The sequence below is a fragment of the Erinaceus europaeus genome, chromosome 13 (genome assembly GCF_950295315.1).
Source record: "Erinaceus europaeus chromosome 13, mEriEur2.1, whole genome shotgun sequence".
NCBI lineage: Eukaryota > Metazoa > Chordata > Mammalia > Eulipotyphla > Erinaceidae > Erinaceus > Erinaceus europaeus.
In genome coordinates this window covers 77,690,425-77,712,961 of record NC_080174.1, presented here as the reverse complement: position 1 = coordinate 77,712,961, position 22,537 = coordinate 77,690,425, and the positions used below count along the sequence as shown (strand labels likewise).

The window sequence follows — 22,537 nt, the reverse complement described above, 5'->3', positions numbered from 1 at the left end:
ATTTTGGCTACAGGTTGGGAATATTAGGTCTAAATCTATTTGTACACTTTCCTTTAGCATTGTTTTGGGAAATGTCTATAATACAGGAACAACTCTTTTTATTTATTTATTTATTTAAGAAAGGAGACATTAACAAAACCGTAGGATAGGAGGGGTACAACTCCACACGATTTCCTCCACTCAATCTCCATATCCCATCCCCTCTCCAATAGCTTTCCCATTCTTTATGCCTCTGGGAGCATGGACCCAGGGTCGTTGTGGGTTGCAGAAGGTAGAAGGTCTGGCTTCTGTAATTGCTTCCCCGCTGAACATGGGTGTTGACTGGTTGATCCATACTCCCAGTCTGCCTCTCTCTGTCCCTAGTAGGGTGTGTCTCTGGGGAAGCGGAGCTCCAGGACACATTGGTGGGGTCGTCTGTCCAGGGAAGCCTGGCCAGCATCCTGATGGCATCTGGAACCTGGTGGCTGAAAAGAGAATTAACATACAAAACCAAACAAATTGTTGAAGAATCATAGACCCAAAGGTTGGAATAGTGGAGATGAAGTGTTGGGGGCACTCACTGCAAACTCTAGTGTACTTCTGCTTTCAGGTATATATTTTGCCCTGGTTTATGGATATTAGGTCTAGATGTATTTATACACTTTCCTTTAGCATTGTTATGGGAAATGTCTATAATACAGGAACATTTTTTTAATTGCAGTTATTATTATTGTTGTTATTGATGTCGTTGTTGGATAGGACAGAGAGAAATGGAGAGAGGAGGGAAGGACAGAGAGGGGGAGAGAAAGACAGACACCTGCAGACCTGCTTCATGGCTTGTGAAGTGACTCCCCTGCAGGTGGGGAACTGGGGGCTCCAATCTGGATTGTTATACTGACTGCTGGTCCTTGCGCTTTGCACCATGTGCGCTTAACCCGTTGTGCTGCCGCCCGACTCCCAGGAACAACTCTTACGTTACTGTGCTCTTCCACATGCTGTATCCCACCCACTAAGTTTCTAACTGGAGATTATTAGCACATTATTTGCCAGTTAATGTGTCTCTTCATGCATATTCATGTTTATTGATATGGTAGGCTGAATTCAACTAGATCCTTCTTCACTTGTAAATTGATGATATCATAACCAAAGATAGCATCCTGTAATACGTATAGCCTTTTGGTTGCTCACCAGAGGAAAGGAGAAATGGAAACATCACACTATGGTCTAACGTTGGCAACGGCTGGTGGCTCTATAAGAGGTATTACATTTAACCCTAGACATCCTTTATTTTAATTTCAGTTTTACATGTGTATTTAAAAACCCCAAAGACCAAATTATTGGTCCAAGGTCACAAACTGTAGAACCACTCTGTCTGGCTTTTAGTCATGACTCTATTAATTACTAGCTTTGTGCCCTATGTCAAATTATTTGACCTCTGACCTCTTTCAATTCCTCATCTTGTCTATCAAAAATAAGCATAATAACACCCTGTGAGGTAATTTTGATTAAGTGAGTTAATATAATAAGTTCACATTTATGACACATTTAGGATAGTACCTGGTATATTGTGTCACATACTGAGTAAAGAAGTAACTGACATTTTGAACCCAGGTCACTTCTGGTCTAATCATTACATCTGTTCTCATCATTATCCCATTGTTCCTTCTCAGGTAATTTTCTAGTGCAAATGTATCTCACTAAAACTCTTCCTTGATGTTCATGTTCAGCTGTGGCCATGGCTAGTTGTGTTTTAAAAAGGGATATATTGGGGCTAGACAGTGGTATACGTGGCTAAGTGCACATATTACAGTTTTGAAAGGACTTGGTTCAACCCCTGGTCCTCACCTGCAGGGGAGAAGCTTCATGAGGCATGAAATAGTGCTGCAGGCGTCTTTTTCATTCACCCTCTCTATCTCCCCCTTCTCTCTCAACTTCTCTCTCTGTCCAAAATAAATTATTAAAAAAAAAACAAAAACAAAATGAACAAAACTCAGTTTGTCATTAAAAAGAAAAAAAGATGCATGATATGTATTCCCTGCATCAGGTCCTAGGTTGGCTAGACCTCTGTGCCACATGAGAGCACCAAGAACAAAAAGGGGCTGACCTTCATGAATGAGAGAACAGTGGTATGGTAACCCCCAACCTCTAACCTTTCCCGTTCTCTCTAAAAGAATAGAACAGGGGACCGGGCAGTAGCACAGCAGGTTAAGGGCACATGGCGAAAAGCGCAAAGACCGACCTCAGGATCCCAGTTCGAGCCCCCAGCTCCCCACCTGCAAGGGGGCTGCTTCACAAGTGGTGAAGCAGGTCTGCAGGTGTCTTTCTCTCTCCCTCTCTGTCTTCCCCTCCTCTCTCCATTTCTCTCTGTCCTATCCATCAACAATGATAGCAATGACAACAGTAATAATAACAACAATGATAAACAACAAGGGCAACAAAAAGGGGAAAAACTGGCCTCCAGGAGCAGTAGATTTGTAGTGCAGGCACAGAGCCGCAGCAATAACCTTGGAGGCAATAATAATAATAATGATAAAAACGAATAGAATAGAATAAAAGTTGGGCTAGAGAGTCAGCTAAGCTGTATCTGTCATCACGGAGGCCCTAGGTTCATTCTTAACTTTATTTCTAAAAAGTGAAGAAAATGTTATCTAGAAAGAGACTCATCTTGTCTTAATACATGTAAGTTCTAATTGTGCCATGATGTTAGTAATGACCAATGAATTAGACTTGTGAAGGGCCAAATATTCATTTTAAAATATTTTAATTCTGATCTGTCTTTAACACTTCATTTTCTGTGATAAGAACTTTTTTTTTTTTTCTTTCCTCCAGGGTTATTGCTGGGCTCGGTGCCTGCACCATGAATCCACTGCTCCTGGAGGCCATTTTTTTCCCCCTTTTGTTGCCCTTGTTGGATAAGAACTTTTAACCTGAGAAACACACTCTGTAATTTTAAGGATTTAATCTGGTATTTAAAAAAATTTATTCCCTTTTCTTGCCCTTGTTTTTTTTAATTGTTGTAGTTATTATAGTTGTCATTGTTGTTGGATAGGACAGAGAAATGGAGAGAGGAGGGAAAGACAGAGAGGGGGAAAGAAAGACACAGGGAGTCATTTCCTGCTTCACTGCCTGTGAAGTGACTCCCCTATAGTTGGGGAGCCGGGGTTTCGAACTGGGATCTTTGCTCTGGTTCTTGTGCGTTGCGCCACATGCACTTAATCCGCTGCACTACTGCCTGACTCCCTTCTTCTTCTAGCCTTTGCCCTTCTTCCGTAGCCAGTTAAATGGCTTTGAAAGTTACTGGGATCCATGTAGATTCAGTGGGCTAGGAAGGATCGTCAGTTTCCCCAATGAATGGGGACTCACGGGATGCACCACGGGAAGGTTGATCCAATGCACCCCACCTGACTCCCTAATCCAGTACTTTTAAATTTAAGTATATTGTTGTATAGCACATGTCTAGCTCACAAAATTGAAATATTATGCCAGTTGAATAACACCTTCCGATTTCTCCCTACCCCCAACCACTGGCAACTACATTTTATTTTCTGCTTCTGTGAGTTTGATTCTCTTTTGTACATAATGTAGGTGAAATCGTGGAGTATTCATTCACCTTGTAGTTGACTTATTTCACTTAGTATAATGTTCTTATTATACACTTAGTATAATGTTCAGTCTGTGTTGTTGCAAATGACTAGAGTTCCTTTTTTTTTTTTTTTTTGCCTCCAGGGAGGAGGCACTATTGCCTGCACTACTGAATCCACTGCTCCTGGAGGCCTTTTTTTTTTTTTCTTCCCCATTTTGTTGCCCTTGGTATTATTGTTGTTGTTATTGTGCTGTTGTTGTTGGATAGGACAGAGAGAAATCAAGAGAGGAGAGGAGAGGAAGACAGAGAGAAAGACAGCTGCAGACCTGCTACACCTCTTGTGATGTGACCCCCTGCAGGTGGGGAGCCCAGGCTTTGAACCTGGATCCTTATACCAGTCCTTGCGCTTAGCACCATGTGCGCTTAACCTGCTGCAATACTGCCCAGATGGTTTTTTTTTTTAATTATTAAAATTTTATTGTTTATTTTTCAGTGAGAGAGAACCAGACATCACTCTGGCATATACAACGCCAGGGATTGGACGTGGCTTATTTTCTTCTAGGGCTGGTTTGTTTGCATTACAATTTCAAGCCTTAAGTTTAAAGTATTTAATGTATTTGCATTTGACTTTTGTGTGTAGTGTAAGATAGGATACTTTTTATTTTTTTGCATGTTGATGACAAACTTTCTAAGCAATATTTGTTCAAGAGACTTTTTTTTTGTTTTGCCTCCAGGGGCTTGGTGCTAGCACTAGGAGTCCACTGCTCCTGGAGGATTTTTTCCCCATTTTTGTTGCCCTTGTTGCTCTTCTTGTTGTTATTGTTGTTAGATAGCATAAAAATAGAGAGGAGGGGAAGACAGAAAGAGAGAGAGAGAAAAATAGACACCTGCAGACCTGCCTTACTGCTTGTGAAGCGACTCCCTTGCAGATGGGGAGCCAGTGGCTCGAACTGGGATCTTTCCACCGTTCCTTGCACTTCGCACCATGTGCGCTTAACCAGCTGCCCAACCATCCAGCCCCAAAGAGACTATTCTTTATCTTTGTTTGTTTTCTTGTTGTCTTGTTAAGGACTATAGTATATTCAGTAGTTTATTTCTGAGATCTCTATTTTTGTTCTGTTGGTCTGTATATATATGCCAGTATTATACTGTTGTGATTACCTTAGCTTTACATTTTATTTAGAAATCAGGAAATGTGATTACTCTACTTTTCTTCATTTTTTTTCAATGATTTTTTTCCAATGTTTTTTTAATTGTTGTAGTTATTATTATTGTTGTTATTGATATCATTGTTGTTGGATAGGACAGAGAGAAATGGGGAGAGGAGGGGAAGACAGAGGGGGAGAGAAAGACAGACACCTGCAGTCTTGCTTCACTGCCTGTGATGTGACTCCCCTGCAGGTGGGGAGCCGGGGGCTTGAACTGGGATCCTTATGCCAGTTCTTGCACTTTGCGCCACGTGCGCTTAACCCGCTGCGCTACTTGCCTGACTCCGTCTACTTTTATTCTTTCACTCCCTCTACTTTTATTCTTTCAGCTCTTTGGGTTCCTTTGGCATTCCAAATGAATATTCGAGCCCCTGGCTCTCCACCTGCAGGGGAGTCGCTTCACAGGCAGTGAAGCAGGACTGCAGGTGTCTTTTTCTCCTCCTCTCTGTCTTCCCCTCCTCTCTCCATTTCTTTCTGTCCTATCCAACAACAATGACATCAATCATAACTACAACAATAAAACAACAAGGGCAACAAAAGGGAATAAATAAATAAATGTTAAAAATAAAAAAATTACTTTTGCTATATCTATAAAAATATATATACATATGTATCTCAGTAGAATTTCCAGAGATTGTTACCAAGTCTCTCTGTCACTTTGGATCCTTCAGGAATTATAATAATATTAATTTTTCAAGTTCATGAGTATTGAATACCTTTCAATATATCTTATTCTTTTTAGGATAAAAATGGGATTAGTTATTTAATTCCTCATATATAGCTTGTTGTTAATGTATAAGAAGCCAGTAATTCCTATTAATGTTGATTTTGTTTTGTGCATTTTTAAAATCTTTTTTTAAAATATTTTCATTTTATTATTAGAGGCAGAAATTGAGGGGGGGTAGAGAAGGAAAGAGATGAAGAGACATCTGCAGTCCCTCCTCACCACTTGTGAAGCATCCCCCTTGCCGGTGGGGACCAGGGGCTTGAACCTAGGACCTTGTGCACTGTAATGTGTGCGCTTAACCAGGTGTGCCACCATCTGGCCCCATTTTTTGCAGTTTTAGTCAATTCATTTATTCTAGTAATTTTTTTTTGTGGCATTTTAAGGATTTTCTACATGATGGATCGTATCATCTGCAGACAGGTAGTTTTACTTACTTGGATATATTCTTTTTATAAAAAAAGTTTTTTTTTTAATATTTACTTATTCCTTTTTTATTTGCCCTTATTTAATTGTTGTAGTTGTTATTGTTATTGATGTCATTGTTGGATAGACAGAGAGAAATGGAGAAAGGAGGTGAAGACAGAGGGGGAGAGAAAGATAGACCCCTGCAGATCTGCTTCATTGCCTGTGAAGCGACTACCCTGCAGGTGGGGAGCCAGGGGCTCACACCAGGATCCTTAACGCAGGTCCATGTGTGCTTAACCCGCTGCGCTACCACCCGGCTCCCCTTGTATATATATATATATATATATATATATATATATATATATATATATATTTTTTTTTTTTACCTAGGTTTTGGCTAGAACTTTGTTACCTTGTGGCTTTGAAGTGACAAGAATAGAGGCAGGAGAGAGATCAAAATGGTTTACTCAACATATTTTCATGCTTGAGTTGCACAGGTCTCAAGTTTAGTCCCCGCTACCACCATATGCCAGAGCTGAGCAGTGATCTGGCTAAATAAATAAACAAATACATGATTAAATATAAAGCAATCTTTTTTTTTTTTTTTTTAAAGTAGCAACAGTAGACTTGTAGCAAATGTAAGTGTCACTGTATTGGAGAGAGATCTGGTGCTATAATGTGTCTCCCTTTCTTTTTTCTCTGAAATAGAAAAAAAATGAAAAAGCTTGCCCGGGAATAGTGAAATTGCAATAAGCACTGTTAGCTTCTTAATTCAGTTAAAACTCTTAACTCTTTTTTTTTTTTTTTTGATGACTTACTTTGCTTGCTTGTGTCAGCTTGTATTTATATTATGAACCTGTTGACTTGCTATTAGGTACTTATTCATGTATGTGTTTAGAATCCAGCATAAAATGTTTATTTCTGTGAGTATATATATATATATTACTCATATTTTATATGTAAGCACAAGCATATGTTACACATATATCTTTCTGATAGTCACATATTTTTATGAGTCATGTATATATACTGTGTTACAACATTTACACATTTATATATATATGCATGTATATTTATAGTTTTGGTAATAAGGAAAACTATCTTGGATTCTTTTCAGCTTAGACTATTCAGGACTACTAAATAATTGCAATATAATTCTTGGAAGATGGAGAAAGAGAGCAGTCCGAGCAATATCTCTCCGTGGAGACTGCGATTACCCAGATAGCAACTGTCTGGTATCACTGTTCTGGAGCCCTGCGTCTGTTGACCGCCTGACTCTTTCAGGGGAAGATGCAGACAAAAAGATGTGCTTTCTCCAGGGCAGTTGTAGTTCTTAGCGCAGTGAGGACTACTCATCCCCAGCCGGTCATGTGACAGGCAGTTGTGCATGTGTCTATGGAGCAGCTTACAGATGCCAGGATAGGCCAAAAAGACCTTGTCTTTTAAATATCAGATATCTGTGTTGTGTTTTCTACTCCAGTAGTACAGATAGAGAGATGGGTGGGTAGCTAGTGTCATTGCACTTCCCTCCATTGTTGCAGACCCTTTTTCTGGCTAGAGTGACATCCAGGGACTTTAAAGGTTTGACTTCTACCTATTTATTAAAAGTCATAATAATGATTTTTTTTTTTTAAAGTTTTTCACTTTTTCTTTTTGGGACCAGGCATGAAAATGTCAGCACCTCAGACACAATTGCCTGTATGGGGAAAGTTACCACTTATTCCCAGTAAGAGGCCCCCCAAAAGAGTTGAGTAGATACTGAGTCTATACCTCAGAGTGATCCTCAGTACAGAGACAGTGGAGAACAATTCATTAAAGAAAAGTACTAAGCAGTAAAAACAACAAAATATGGTAAGCCCTGGGGAACTATAGAATATGTTTTCCTGATTCATATCTCTTGTATCCAACATTCACAAGGCATACGAAGAAATAGGAAAGGAAATAAATAAATCAACAAAGGAAACTAATTAATTAATTAACAAAAGCTGCCCCTGAAAAAAATCCTAATTGCAGATAAGGATTTTAAAGAAACTGGTTTAAACATATTCACAGAGCTAAAGGAAGATGTGTAGTATTAGCAAACTATGAATAAATAAAATAGAAGATTAATAGATAGAAAACCTTAAAATTCTGGAGCTAAAAAAATACAAGAACAGAAATGAAATTTCACTGGACAGAGCCTGTGTCATTGGAGCAAGCAAAAGGATGAACCTGTGAACTTGAAGACAAGACAGCAGAAATTAGTGAAGTTAAGGAACAAGAGAAAAATGATGGGGCCAGGTGGTGGGTAACTGGTTAAGTGCTCACATTACAGTGTGCGAAAACGTGTCTTCAAGCCCCTGGTTCCCACCTGCAGGGGAAAAGCTTCATGATTGGTGAAGTAGAGCTGTAGCTGTCTTTCTGTCTCTCTCTCTGTCTCTTTCTTCCCTCTCAATTTTTCTCTGTCTCTATCCAATAATAAAGAAACAAAAAGAGAAATGATAGGACCTACAGGACCTCTGGGACCCCATCCTCCAAATGACACACATTTTGGGGGTTACAAAAGAAGAGAGAATATATGAAGGAATAGTTACTGAAATTTTCCCAAGTTTGATGAAAAACATGAGATTCAAGGACCTCAGTACTTTTTCAGTTAAGATGAATTGACGCCCACATTGAGGCACATGTTATCAAACCTTTAACGTACAGAAAAGACAAAACAGTCTTGAAAGCAGCAAGGTAGAAGCGAATCATCACGTGCAAGAGATCCTCAAGAAGATTAGCAACAAATCTGCCATCAGGAGCTTTGAAAGCCAGAAATGACTCCATACGTTTTAAGTGCTAATTATGGTGGCCGGTTAGCTCAGTTGGTTAGAGTGTGGTGCTAATAACATTTGAAGTGCTAACATGTGATGTACGAGTGCGGCTGAGAAATCTATAAACAAGAATCCTACATCCTGAAAAACTAAGATTATTGACACAGTTTTTTAAAATTTTTATTTACTTATTTATTTGCCTCCAGGGTTTTCACTGAGACTCAGTGCCAGCACTATGAATCCAGTGCTCCTGGAAGCAATTTTTTTTTTTCCATTTTATTGGTTAGGACAGAGAGAAATTGAGAGGAGGGGAAGATAGAGAGGAAGAAAGATAGACACCTGCAGACCTGCTTCACTGCTTGTGAAGCATACACCCACCCCCTAACACCCCCCCTCCCCGCAGGTGGGGAGCCTGGGGCTCAAACCTGGATCCTTGCGCTAGTCTTTGCATTTTGTCTGATGTGCGCTTAACTTATGTATGCCACCTCCCGGCTCCCATTGACACAGCTCTTGACCCACTAGATCCACCCAGTAGGGCTCAAGATAGTTCTGTAAGAATGAGTGTTAGATAGTAGCATGGGGAGTAGGGCGGTAGCACAGCGGGTTAAGTACAGGTGGTGCAAAGCGCAAGGACGGGCTTAAGGATCCCGGTTCTAGCCCCTGGCTCCCCACCTGCAGGGGCGTGCCTTCACAAGCGGTGAAGCAGGTCTGTAGGTGTCTTTCTCTCCCCCTCTCTGTCTTCCCCTCCTCTCTCCATTTCTCTCTGTCCTATCCAATAACGACATCAATAATGACTACAACAATAAAACAGCAAGGGCAACAAAAGGGAATAAATAAATAAATATATTTTTTAAAAAGATAGTAGCATGAAGCCATATGGTAATAAAGATGTTAAGTAAGGTAAGTACATGAATAGCTATAAAGTCTATTATCATTTTAAAGATGTTTGTAATTGTTTTGTTTTGTTTTGTTTTCGGAACAATTTAAGAAGCTAATGTATTTAAAGAAAAACAATTAGTGTGAAAGCTAGTATTACTTAAGCTTTGCTTTATAGTTCCAAATCTACATAATTTAGAAGACTACAACCGTTGAAAGTAATGTTGGTTTAGATTTTGTGACACACACACACACACACACACACACACACACACACACACACAATGTATAATTTTGTTATAGTAACAACTGAAAGAGGAGGGGACAGTAGTAAAGAGTTTTTGTGAAGTTATCTGGTATAAGTACAAATTAGGATATCTTTAGGATGTTAAATATAGTCCTTATAGTAACCACAAAGAAAATAACTAGAATATATACAAAAGGCGACAAGAAAGTAATTTAACATTTCACTACAAAATTCAAGTAAATAGAAAAGAATTCAGCGCTGCAGGAAGAGGCAAGGATGCTCTAAAGGATTACGTAAAAAATAAACCGCCAACAGTACAATGGCATAAGTCTCATCAATAGGTGCTTTTAAAATAAATGGATTAAACTCTAAAATCAAAAGAAAGAGATTTGCAGAATGGGTAAAAGCATGTGAGCTTCCTGCCTGGACTGTAGCTCAGCAGGTAGAGTGTAGGTAGGCCTTGGTTTGTTGTTTTTTTTTTTTTTTTTGAGAGCCCAGGTTTGACTCCCAGCACTGCATGTCAGAACCTTAGTTCTGATATCATTCTTGTGTGAGCGCGTGCATGTCGTCCCCCTACCCCCCCTTTTTTTTCTTTTTTGCCACCAGCTGGAGCTCAGTATCACATTATGAAACCACTGCTCCCAGTGGCCATTTTTTCCCTTTTTTTAAATTTCACAGGACAGAAAGAAAATGAGATGGGAAGGAAGACAGAGGGAAGGAGAAAAAAATAGACACCTGTAGACTTGCTTCACTGCTCATGAAGTGTTTCCTCCTGCAGGTGTGGAGCAGGGGCTCAAACCCAGGTCCCTGAGTATGGTGACATGTGTAACACCTCCCAGACCCCTATCTATTCTTTATAGTGATTGTGAAAAGTATGGCCAAATTATATGTTGCAATTGACTTTAGACAGAATTGTGCTAAAGCACAGTAGAACCTGGGCCGGAAAACAGCATAATGGTTATGCAAATGACTTTCATGCCTGAGGCTCCAAGATAGGTCCCAGGTTTAATCCCCAGTACCACCATGAACCAGAGCTGAGCAGTGCTCTGGTAAAAGGTAAAATAAAAATAAAAAGAACAAACAAAAAAAACCCCAAATAAGTTGAACCTAAAAGGAGGGAAAATTAACAGAAAAAGAGTGGGAGTGGTTATACTAGTATCAGACAAAACAGACTTTAAATAAAAAAAAAAAAAGAAGGTTAACATGAAAAGAAGAACATCATGTATAAAGGTGTTTAGTGGTCAGGAAGGCGACTTGGGCAGAAGCTAGGATTTGCAAGCATGAATTTCTAGGTTCAATTCCTGACATCACATATCCCAAAGCAGAACTCTGCTTGTGCTCCCTCTGTCTCTCTGACAATCTCCTCCTGACTCCTCCCACACACACATATACACAAAATTAATCGGTACTTTATTTTTAATTTTACTGCTGATTTAATAGTGATTTACAATATTATAAAGTAACAGAGGTGTAGTTCTCCATCTACCAAGGTTTTTTAAAAATGTTTTTATTATCTTTATTTGTTTATTGGATAGAGACAGCCAGAAATTGAAAGGAAGGGGTAGATAGGGGGAGAGACAGAGAGACTCCTGAAGCCCTGCTTCACTACTTGTGGAGCTTTCCCCCTGCAGGTGGGGACTGTGGGCTTGAACCCAGGTCCTTGCAGATTGTAACATGTGCTCAATCAGGTGTGCCACCACCTGGCACCCACCACCAAGGTTTTTGACCCAACCCTCCTTCCAAGTGATAATCACCATAGTTCTTTCAAAGTTTTAACAAGTTAACTATTTTTTTACTTGCAAGTACATATGTTTCAATCCTCTACATTCCACATGTGAGCAAAGCCATCCTCTAGTTGTCTTTCATCTCCTTTCTTATTTCACTAACCATATTCTCCTCCAATTCCATCCATTTTGTCCCTAAGGACACAATACCATCGTTTTAAATTGAACAGTAGTACTCTTCAATGTATATTTCCTAACTTTTTGTTTGTTATTGCCAACAGGGTTATCCCTGGGGAGCTATCTGTTCATGCATAATGAGTCCACTGCTTCCAGAGGCAGGCAGGCTGGCTGACTGGCTTCCTTTCTTCTTTATTTGATAGGATAGATAGAAATTGAGAAGGGGGGGGAGATAGGAAGAGAGACACCTGTAGACCTGCTTCTTTACTCTTGAAGCTTTCCCCCCTACAGGTAAGGAGTGGGGGCTTGAATCAGGGTCCTCATACATTGTAATGTGTACCCTAAACCAGGTTCACCACCTTCTATAACTTTGTCTAGTTAACTGTTGATGGGCATTTAGGTTGCATCCATATTTTAGAATTAGGAATAAAACAGCTATGAACATGGTGGTGTATATCTCCCTTTGAATTATTTTTTCCATGTCTATAGGATAAATAACTAAGTGGCATTGCCAATGAGAAGGTATTTACATTTTGCTTCTTCATACTGTTTTTTATAGTGGTTGTACCAGTTTTTATTGCTACCAACAGTGTCACAGAGGTCCTCTTTCTCTTTTTAATTTTTTTTTTTTTTTTACTTTGTCACTACCAGGGTAATTGCTGGATGAACCCACTGTTTCCTGGAAGTCTATCTCTTTCTCCCTCTCCCTTTCTTTTTCTTCCAGAGAGAAATTAAGAGGGAATGGAGTATGTAGAGAGGAAGGAAAGAAAGACATTTGAAGCACTGCTTCATCACTCATGAAAATTTTCCCCTGCAGGTGTGGAGCTTGGGCCTGAACCCAAGTCCTTGTGCATGCTAAGGTGTATGCTGTACTATGTGCACACTGCCAGCACCTCCAAAATTTCCTCTTTCTCTCCACATCCTCATCAACACTTTTTCCTAATTTGTTGATATATACCATGTTCACTGGTATAAGGTGAGCATGGCATATATGTGATAAATCAAGTGGAACGATTCCTCTTATGTTTGTGGGCTATGTGTATCTCTTCTTTAGAAAACTGTTCAGGGAGTCGGGCGGTAGCGCAGCAGGTTAGGGGCCTGTGGTGCAAAGTGCAAGGACCAGTGCAAGGATCCCTGTTGGAGCCCCGGCTCCCCACCTGCAGGGGAGTCTCTTCACAGGCGGTGAAGCAGGTCTGCAGGTGTCTATCTTTCTCTCCCCCTCTTTGTCTTCCCCTCCTCTCTCATTTCTCTCTGTCCTATCTAACAAGGACATCAATAACAACAACAATAATAACCACAACAATGAGAAAAAAAACCAAGGGTAACAAAAGGGAAAATAAATAAATAAATAAATAAATAAATATAAAAAAATTAAAAAAAAAAGAAAACTGTTCAGTTCTTTTGCTCAATTTTTTTGCATGGATCCTTGTGTGCTTAACTGATTGGGCCACTGACTAGCTCTTTTGCTCACTTTTTTTTTATTGACTCATTCATTTTCTCTTTGCAGAGCTGTATGAGTTCTTTTTTTTTAATTTTTATTTATAAAAAGGAAACTCTGACAAAAAACATAGGATAAGAGGGGTACAACTCCACACAATTCCCACCACCAGAACTCTGTATCCCATCCCCTCCTCTGATAGCTTTCCTAGTCTTTATCCCTCTAGGAGTATGGACCCAGGGTCATTATGAGGTGCAGAAGGTTGAAAGTCTGGCTTCTGTAATTGTTTCTCTCTGCTGAACATGGATGTTGACAGGTCGACCCATACTGCCAGCCTGTCTCTCTCTTTCCCTAGTGGGGTAGAGCTCTGGGGAAGCAGGGCTCCAGGACACATTGGTGGGGGAAATCCAGTTGGCATCACAGTAGCATCTGGAACCTGGTGGCAGTGATTTGGTGGGGTCCTGAAGTCAGTCTAGTCCTGTCTTGTTGCAGTCCCAGATGATCTCCTTTTGTATGAGTTCTTTATAGATGTTTTGCTATCAACTGCTTGCTAGATGTGTGATATGAAAATCTCTTCTCCTAGTTGTTGGGTTGCCATTTATCTTGTGGAGTTTTCTTTCTATTTGTAGAATTTTTGTAAAGTTGATATAATCCCATTTGTTTAATCTTGCTTTCATTTCACTTTCCTATCAGGTTGAGTCTCCAAATACGTTTTTGATGTTAGGGTCCTAAAGTCTGTCCATCTTCCTTCCTTCCTTCTTTCCTTCTTTCCTTCTTTCCTTCTTTCCTTCTTTCCTTCTTTCCTTCCTACCTTCCTTCCTTCCTTCCTTCCTTCCTTTCTTTCTTTCTTCCTTTCTTCCTCTCTTTCATGTATTCATAGTTTCAAGTCTGATATCCAGGTCCTTGATTCATTTTGAGCTAATTTTGGTACATTGTGTTAAGTGGTGGTCTAGTTTCAATTATATACACGATTGATAGTTTTCCCCCACACCATTTGTTGAAGAGGTCTTCTGTATTCTATTGAACACTTCTGGCCCCTTTATGATATATTTGGTGTCTGTGTATGTGTGGGTCTCTCTCTCTTTCTGGGCTCTTGATTTCGTTCCATCCTTGACCATTTTTGTTCCAGTATCACACTGTTTAAATTGTAAACTGTAGCCTAAACTGAAGTTGGGGAGCTTGATGCCTCCATATTTTTTTCTTTTTCCTCAGGAATGCTTTGGTTACTTGTGTTTTTTTGTTTGTTTGTTTGTTTTGTGGTTCCATATGAACTTTTGGATAATTCTTCAATTTCCACCCATGGTTTCTTGATAATAGAAATATTGAAATGGTAATAGAAAATATTTTAAAAATACTAGGTGACATAAAGGTAAAATTTAAGCTTGTGTTTAAACCAAAGTCAATTTTGTATTAATTTTGCTTTTAGTCTTGTGTGGATGTAAGAGCCAGTTCAGTGTTTTGGCAGCAGATGGAGTTTTCAGATCACCTCATTCGTCATCACAAGCTGCCAGAATGGTTATCTACACACCCTTCTCATGAAAATCGAGCTGAGTACTTGGATAGACTCATACCTCAGGTGAGCTAACGCTGTTTAATGCAAGACATAGTTATACTGAAAAAAAATCCCATAATTTTATGATGTTTATATATATATATATATATATATATATATATATATGTATGTGTGTGTGTGTGTTTACTTAAAATTTATTTTCACTGTATCATTTTTTGCATCGTCTTCAGCTGTCATTTATTTTTAATTAATCACAGAAAGTTTTAAACTGTCAGCTATTTTGATTACTATAATTATGCATCAGCAGTTGTAAATGATTTGACTGAAAAGTGAAAACCTGTGTGTCCACAAGTTTTAGGGAACAGAAGTAGATAGCACTGTACATTTGACTTTCCTCAATGGTGAAGTTTTAGCTACTTTCTTTCTTTCTTCCTTTCTTGCTTTCTTTTTTCCTATAGTACTAGGACCTTATACATAAGCAATTTTACTGTTTTGGGGATGAACTTGTCACTCGTTTTACATCAGATATAGAAAGATAGAGAGGGAGAGAAACTATGGTCCAGAATCTGTCCTTCCCCCCCAGCGTCATGGTGCTCCCATGTGGTGCTGGGACTTGAACCCAAGCCATATGTGTGGCAAAGCTCACCTACTAGATAAACTACTTTCTTTCATCACCTGATTTAACTTTTTTTTTAAAAATCAGATGTCATAATTTAACTGAATTGGTGAAAGTATAAAATTCCAGACATAATCTTTCAGCATTTTCATCCTACTTGAGTCTTCTTGACTTCAATTTTTAATTGAAAATTGTATAAACATTTTGGGTCTAAAGGATATTAAGATGGAGAGATAGCTTACGAGATAGACTTTATGCCTGATCATGCATGCTGTCCTGATTTTGAACGTTGGCTTCACATGAGAGGTCCTCTAATAGGAGGGACCTCTAATGCTATGATGTCTCCCTCTCTTTCTCTCTCTCCCTCCCCCTCTCTTTCTCATGAAGAAGTGAAATTGTGCATGCGTGAGGGCCCATTTCTGCAAGGAAAGAGAGTAGGGGAGAAGTATTCAGTGCATTTGTGATGCTGGGATTTTTAAAATCTATTTTATTTTGCTTCCTGGGCATTTATTTATAAAGATACAATAAAGCACATGATGCATGGTCCTTTTATTGTTGAGTTAATTAATGATAAAGCTGAAACAACTTTTTCCCCAAGTAGTTTTCACAATTTCTGAAAACCTTTTTTTTTAAAAATTTTTATTTATAAAATGGAAATGCTGACAAAACCATAGGATAAGAGGGGTACAGTTCTCACCACCAGAACTCTATATCCCATTCCCTCCCCTGATAGCTTTCCTATTCTTTATCCCTCTGGGAGTATGGACCCAGGATCATTATGGGGTGCAAAAGGTGGAAGGTCTGGCTTCTATAATTGCTTCCCTGCTGAGCATGGGTGTTGACTGGTTGACCCATATTCCTAGCATGTCTCTTTCTTTCCCTAGTGGGGTGGGGCTCTAGGGAAGCTGGGCTCCAGGACACATTGGTGGGGCCATCTGCCCTGGGAAGTCCGGTGGGCATCATGTTAGCATCTGGAACCTAGTGGCTGAAAAAAGAGTTAACATATAAAGCCAAACAAATTCTTGACTAATCATGAGCCTAAAAGCTAGAGTATTGCAGATGAAGATTTGGGGGTCTCTGTTTTGGAAAGATCTAGTAGGTCTATTTTAGGTATATTCCAAAGGGCCCATGACTTTATTAGTTTTTGCCTGAGCTTGACATCTGATATGCAGGTGGATCCAAGTTACTGTCTGGGGAGACGATGTCATAGCTAGAAAGAAGGCTAGAAAGCTCGATCAGGAAAGAAAGTAGCTCCCAAATATGGGACGAGTGTATAAATATTGTTGACTATACTGAAATATTTTGTTACCAGTCCACTATTAATATTTGGAGGTATTTGTGTTTTCTGTGGTTTCTACATCAGTACAAAATGAATTTTGGACATCTCTAAACCCAGTCTTTTGTCTCGCTTGCATTTGCTGATCTATTATGAAAGCAGAATATTTGTTTATAATTTAAGAATTGATTCTTTGCTGTTTGCTAAAGGATAATATAATAGTTTCTGGAATATTTTAATAGTGTCTTTCAGTGTAACTTCTAAATTCAACCTCACAGGTAGTATCTATTGTAAAGAAGAAAGGCTAGATGCAGGAATACAGAGTGAAAGAACATATGACTGTGTTTTTAGGATGCCTACATATGTAAAAAATAATATAACAGGGAATAATGGTTTATCATAGGAAGAGTAGAAGTAGAGAGATATGCAGTTTGAAAGAAAAATAGTTTGTTTCATGTTCTAGATAAAGAATTCAAACATCAGAGATTCATTATTCATTCATGTGATTAATGTTTATCAATTAAAGTAGTAAAGAGGACTGGGTGAGAAGTCATGCTAGTCTCTGTTGAGTTATCAAGAAAGATCTTACTGAACTGCATCAGGAAAGAAACGAAAGAACAACCTATGGATTTTAGGAGGGTCAGTTAGCAAGTACAGAGGATCTGAAATAAGGATATGCTTGGTATATTCAGGGAATAATAAAACACTGGGCCAAATAGAATAAGCAAGGGAAAGAATGGTTGACATATAGGGGAATCAGGACATGAAGGGTCTTCTGAATCATTGTAAGAACATGGCTATATTTGTTTTGGTCGGGAAAGTTTGTAAAGGGTTTTGGGCAGAGAAGTGACTTGATCTGATCTCTATAGGGAGGGACCATTAGGGTTCTTACATGGAGAGTAGATTAAAGGGGCTGGGTTGTGGCACACCAGGTTAAATGCACATCATGTTAAGTGCTACAACTGGCACAAGGATCCCAGTTCAAACCGCTGGCTCCCCACCTGCAGGGGTGTTACTTCACAAGTGGTGAAGCAGGTCTGCAGGTGTCTATCTTTCTTTCCTCCTCTCTGTCTTCCCCTCCTCTCTCCATTTCTCTCTATCCTATCCAACAACAACAACAACAATAGCAACAATAACAGCAACAACAATGGAGAAAAAAAATAATAGATTGTAGTGCGGCATGGGACGAACCAGGGAGTCTGCTAGGTGTCTTTCACAGTAATCGGATGAGTAGTTAAGAAGACAAAGAGGAGAGGCATGGTCAGATTCTGAGTATATTTTGACAGGATTTGTAGATAATTTTGGATATGTTCTGTGCCTTTCATGAGCATTGTAGAGAATCAGACATGGGCTTTGAAGATCTACCCTAAACATATTTCACTTAAACTATCAATTCTAAGAAAAAACATATTGGAAAGAAGTGTCAACTGAATTCATTGGTTAAAGTACATGGTAGTCATTCACCTTGAAAGGGATATATGTACTTCCTCAATAACTGATATTTACTGAAGATTATTGACTAAACTTTTTCAATATTTTTAATTTAATTTTATTTTAGAGAGAGATATGAAGAAAAAGGGCAGAGAGAAAGACCAGAGCACTGCTCAGCTCTGGCTTATTGTGGTGCTGGGGATTGAACCTGGGACCTCAGAGCCTCAGGCATGAATTTCTTTTGCAGAACCATTTTGCTGTCTCCCCAGCCAACTCTAAGAGCTTGCTTTTATGTACTTGTTTATTTGTTTTTAATGTGCTGCCAGTGATGAACCCATGGCCTCAGCTTATATTATGCTACTGAGCTGCCGTCAGCCCGGTATTTACCTATATTTTTAGAGAAAGAGGAGAAGACATCAGAGCACTACTCTTCCATCCATGGAGTTCGACCCATTTTTAGGTTTGTGTTCTCAAGAAGTGCTGGAGATTGCACCCAGGGTCCACATATGCACTCTACCCATGAAGCTACCTCCTGGGCTGTCTAAGAACCTTGGAAGTGTTACTCAAGAACTAAGTGCCTCATACAGTCCTGGGAGACTTAGCCTATCTCTGAAGCCGTAAGCACTGCCTAGTAAATTTGAGCCAACTTTTATCTGACATCTTTTCTAAATTTGAGGTGTTTTTTTTTTTTTTTGTCAACTATAGATGTTTAAGGAGGTAAAATTGTGTTTTAAAGAAGTGTTTGGGGCCAGGTGGTGGTGCACCTGGTTGAGCACACATGTTACAATGCACAAGGACCCAAGTTTGAGCCCCTAGACCACCTGCAGGGGTAAAGCTTTCCAAGTGGTGAATCACTGTTGTAAGCATCTCTCTCTCTCCCTCTCTGTCATCCCCTAGCCTCTTGATTTCTGGCTGTAGCTGTCTCTATCCAATAACTAAATAAAGATACTTAAAAAAAATTTTTTTAAAGTGCTTAATGGTGACTTGATTAGTAAATGTGAAGAAAAATTATTGGAAAAACACTTGTGAACTCATGATGAAAAAATTGAGAGATGTTTTTCTTCTAAAAATAAACTACCCTCATTGAGAAACTTCATTTGAAAACCTCATGTAATTTCTTATATTTCCCCCCAAGTGATTAAATTCAATTTGAAAGTAATAAAACTTTACTACAATACTGGGAATAATTCAATGGTTGAAGTAAAACTGATAGTGCAAGAGTATACTGTTAATTAGAATACACAGTCATAACTCAGAAATTGGAGTTCCCTGCTAACATAGGTATCATTTTTATAATGAAAGTGATTCCTCAGGCAGTATATAGAGTCACATGAGTCTATATACTACTATAGACTACATTTTGCTTTGGTCTTATTTAAGGTTTCTCCCCACCTCCAACCCTTCAGCCCCCCCCCTTAAAAGAATACAATCAATATTTATAGTCTTGGTAAAGCTTCTGCCCTGTGGTAATCCTCAGACTATCCCTGAAGTGATATATATATCAAAAGCAGCTGGGAATATATTACTTGAACACAAGAGAGGTCCAGGCCAGAGGTGAAATTCCAGAAACAGCCTAAAAAGGATGCTAATTGAAGCAGTGAGATTAGATGAGTTTATATTACAAGTGACAAAAGGAAAAAGACCTCAGAGTGGTTTGAAAATTGAAATGATAGGGCAACAAAGTCTATAGTACAATAGACCCATGGGAGGAGAAAAGATCATGAAAATCAGGAGAATCACATTCAGTGGTTCTGAGAGCACAAATCTTGATAACATTGGCATGTAAAAATTTAACCAAAATTGTATGTTTTCCTTACTGAATTCCCTGAATATCATTACAGAAATGTGTTTTCTTTACCACAGTGTATTAATGCCTTAGCTGTTCATTAAGCTTTTCCCCTGCAGGTGGAGACCAGGGAGCTTGAAGCAAGCTCCTTGGACTTGGCTCCTTCCACATTGTTAAATGTCTGCTTTACTAAGTGTGCCACTGCCCAGCTCGTTGACTTGTGACCTTAGAGTCTCAGGCATGGAAGGCTTTGATTGGGAGTAGGGTCAAAAGGCTTAGGGGAGCAGCAAGAGAGCTTCTCCTTGGTCTCAGGAGTCTTCTTTGACCTCAGTTCTGTGTATCACAGTGAACGGTATTGGACAAAAAAAGGATTGTTCTAGGCATCCTAGAAAAAGCCTACCTGGGGAGTCGGGTGATAGCACAGTGGGTTAAACGCAGGTGGCACAAAGCACAAGGACCGGTGTAAGGATCCTAGTTCGAGCCCCCAGCTCCCCACCTGCAGGGGAGTCGCTTCACAGGCGGTGAAGCAGGTCTGCAGGTGTCTATCTTTCTTTCCCCTCTCTGTCTTCCCCTCCTCTCTCCATTTCTCTCTGTCCTATCCAACAGTGACAACATCAATAACAACAACAATAATATCTACAACACTAAAAGAAGGTCAACAAAAGGGAATAAATAAATATTTTTTAAAAATGTTTTTTAAAAAAAGAAAAAACCTACCTAACATCTTTTGAGGAATTCAGTTTCATAGCTTTGAAGACTCTTGGTCTAAGATCAAGGTTCTGATTGCTTTGATTTTTTATGAGATTTCTCTCCCTCACTTTAAGACAGATGGTGTCTCCTTGTATTTTCATATAGTAGAAAGAGTAGACACATGTCTCATTCTCTTCCTTGTACTAATTCCACCACGAGGGTTTTATCTTCAGTTATCTCCTTTAACCCTACTAATCTTCCAAAGATTCTAGGTCCAAATATTAGTATATTGGGTATTAGGGCTTCAGCACGTGAATTCTGGGAGGATGCAGTTTAGTCCATATGAGGCAGGTGATGTGCAAATAGGGATTATAGGCTGAGGGAATAGCTATTTGAAATGGGGTTGGTCAGATTTTTCACCGAGAAGATGGTATTTGAACAAAGACCTGAAATAAGTACGTAAGTCAGCCATGCAACTGTCTGGGGGAAAAGAGCCTTTCAGATACAGGGAACAGGAGGACAGAGGCCAGAGGCAGAGGTGAGCTTGGTGTGTTTGAGAAGCTACAGGGAAACCCATGTGACTGGAAGGAGGGGAACAGGGAGTGGAGAGGTTGAGGACCCTGTAGCCCCAGTGAGAACTTGGTTCAAGATGGGATTCCAGTAGTAGGAGGCAGGGATTGAATGAAGTCTTCACTGGAGAAGTAAAGGAAGTGATTTAAATCTACAAAGCAGTTGGACAATTTTTGAAATATTTTAGTGCAACATATTGTCAAAAAAACAAAAAAGTAAACTTTTGGTTTTGTTCTAGCAATCAGTTACTATTACTGTTATTATTTTAACCAGAGCACTGTTTAGCTCTGGCTTTCGGTGATAAGGGCAATTGAACCTGGGACCTCAGAGAGCCTCAGGCATTAGAGTCTGTTTGCGTAGCCATTATACTGAGTTTTCTACCCTGGTTTTGTTCTTAAATCAATTATACATCCACCAAATTAGAAAAAGTATATATATCCTTGCTATGCTATGATGTGAATTTTGAGATAAAGCACTTGTTAGGGAGTTGGGCAGTAGCGCAGCGGGTTAAGTGCACATGACGCAAAGTGCGAGGACTGGTGTAAGGATCCTGGTTCGAGCCCCAGTGTAAGGATCCTGGTTCGAGCCCCTGGCTCCCCACCTGCAGGGGAGTCGCTTCACAGGCAGTGAAGCAGGTCTGCAGGTGTCTATCTTTCTCTCCCCCTCCTCTCTCCATTTCTCTCTGTCCTATCCAACAACAATGACATCAATAACAACAACAATAATAACTACAACAATAAAACAACAAGGGCAGCAAAAGGGAATAAATAAATATATAATAAAAAAACTAATTATAAAAAAAGCACTTGTAAACACCTAGTTAAATATAATCCTATAATCAATTTGTATCTAAAAGAGATAAAGATGGGGCTGTAGTAATAATGTTATTTGTAGTTAAAAAGATAATTTTATTTACTTGAAATAATCAGTTAAATTTAGGAAATACATATTCTACATGCTTTTGGTTGCCATAACAACTTGGGTAAAAAATTGAAGAGCAGATGTTACATCAACCTATTGATGTATAATAGTCTGACAGTTTTTGAATGAGTCACAATGTTGAGATCTTAAATTTGATAGACTGTAGTTTGCTCTTAAAAGCTATACCTCTTGAAACTTTCTATAATTACTGTTAAATAATGCTAAGGTCTGTGAATAAGGAAAATCATATGATGGTCCAGATAAAAACTTATCTGATTTTTTTAAAACCAAAACCATTTTGAATTGATTTACCTATTTATTTATTTATTTATTTATTTATTTATTTATTTATTTATTTATTTATTTTTTACAAGAGCACTGCTCAGCTCTGACTTGTGGGGCTGAGGGTTAACCTGGGACCTTAGAGCCTCATGCATGAAAGTCCTTTTACATAACAATTCTGCTATCTCTACATAACAATTCTGCTATCTCCTCAGTCCCCAAACCCCAAACCAAGAACATTTGGACTGAATGTAATTTATTCTTGCCTCACCAGTTCTAGCTACCATTCTCTC

The 22,537-nt window shown here is 39.1% G+C and overlaps 1 protein-coding gene across 10 annotated transcripts in view; it reads left to right on the top strand.

Annotated features, from left to right (window-relative positions):
* Positions 1 to 22,537, top strand: part of OMA1 (OMA1 zinc metallopeptidase) — a 180,012-nt gene that overhangs the window by 45,058 nt on the left and 112,417 nt on the right. For all 10 annotated transcript variants that reach the window (XM_060206283.1, XM_016187972.2, XM_060206278.1 and 7 more), the window contains one exon: positions 14,586 to 14,735. In XM_060206283.1, coding sequence (XP_060062266.1) covers positions 14,586 to 14,735 — 150 coding nt within the window. The remainder of the gene's footprint in view (positions 1 to 14,585; positions 14,736 to 22,537) is intronic.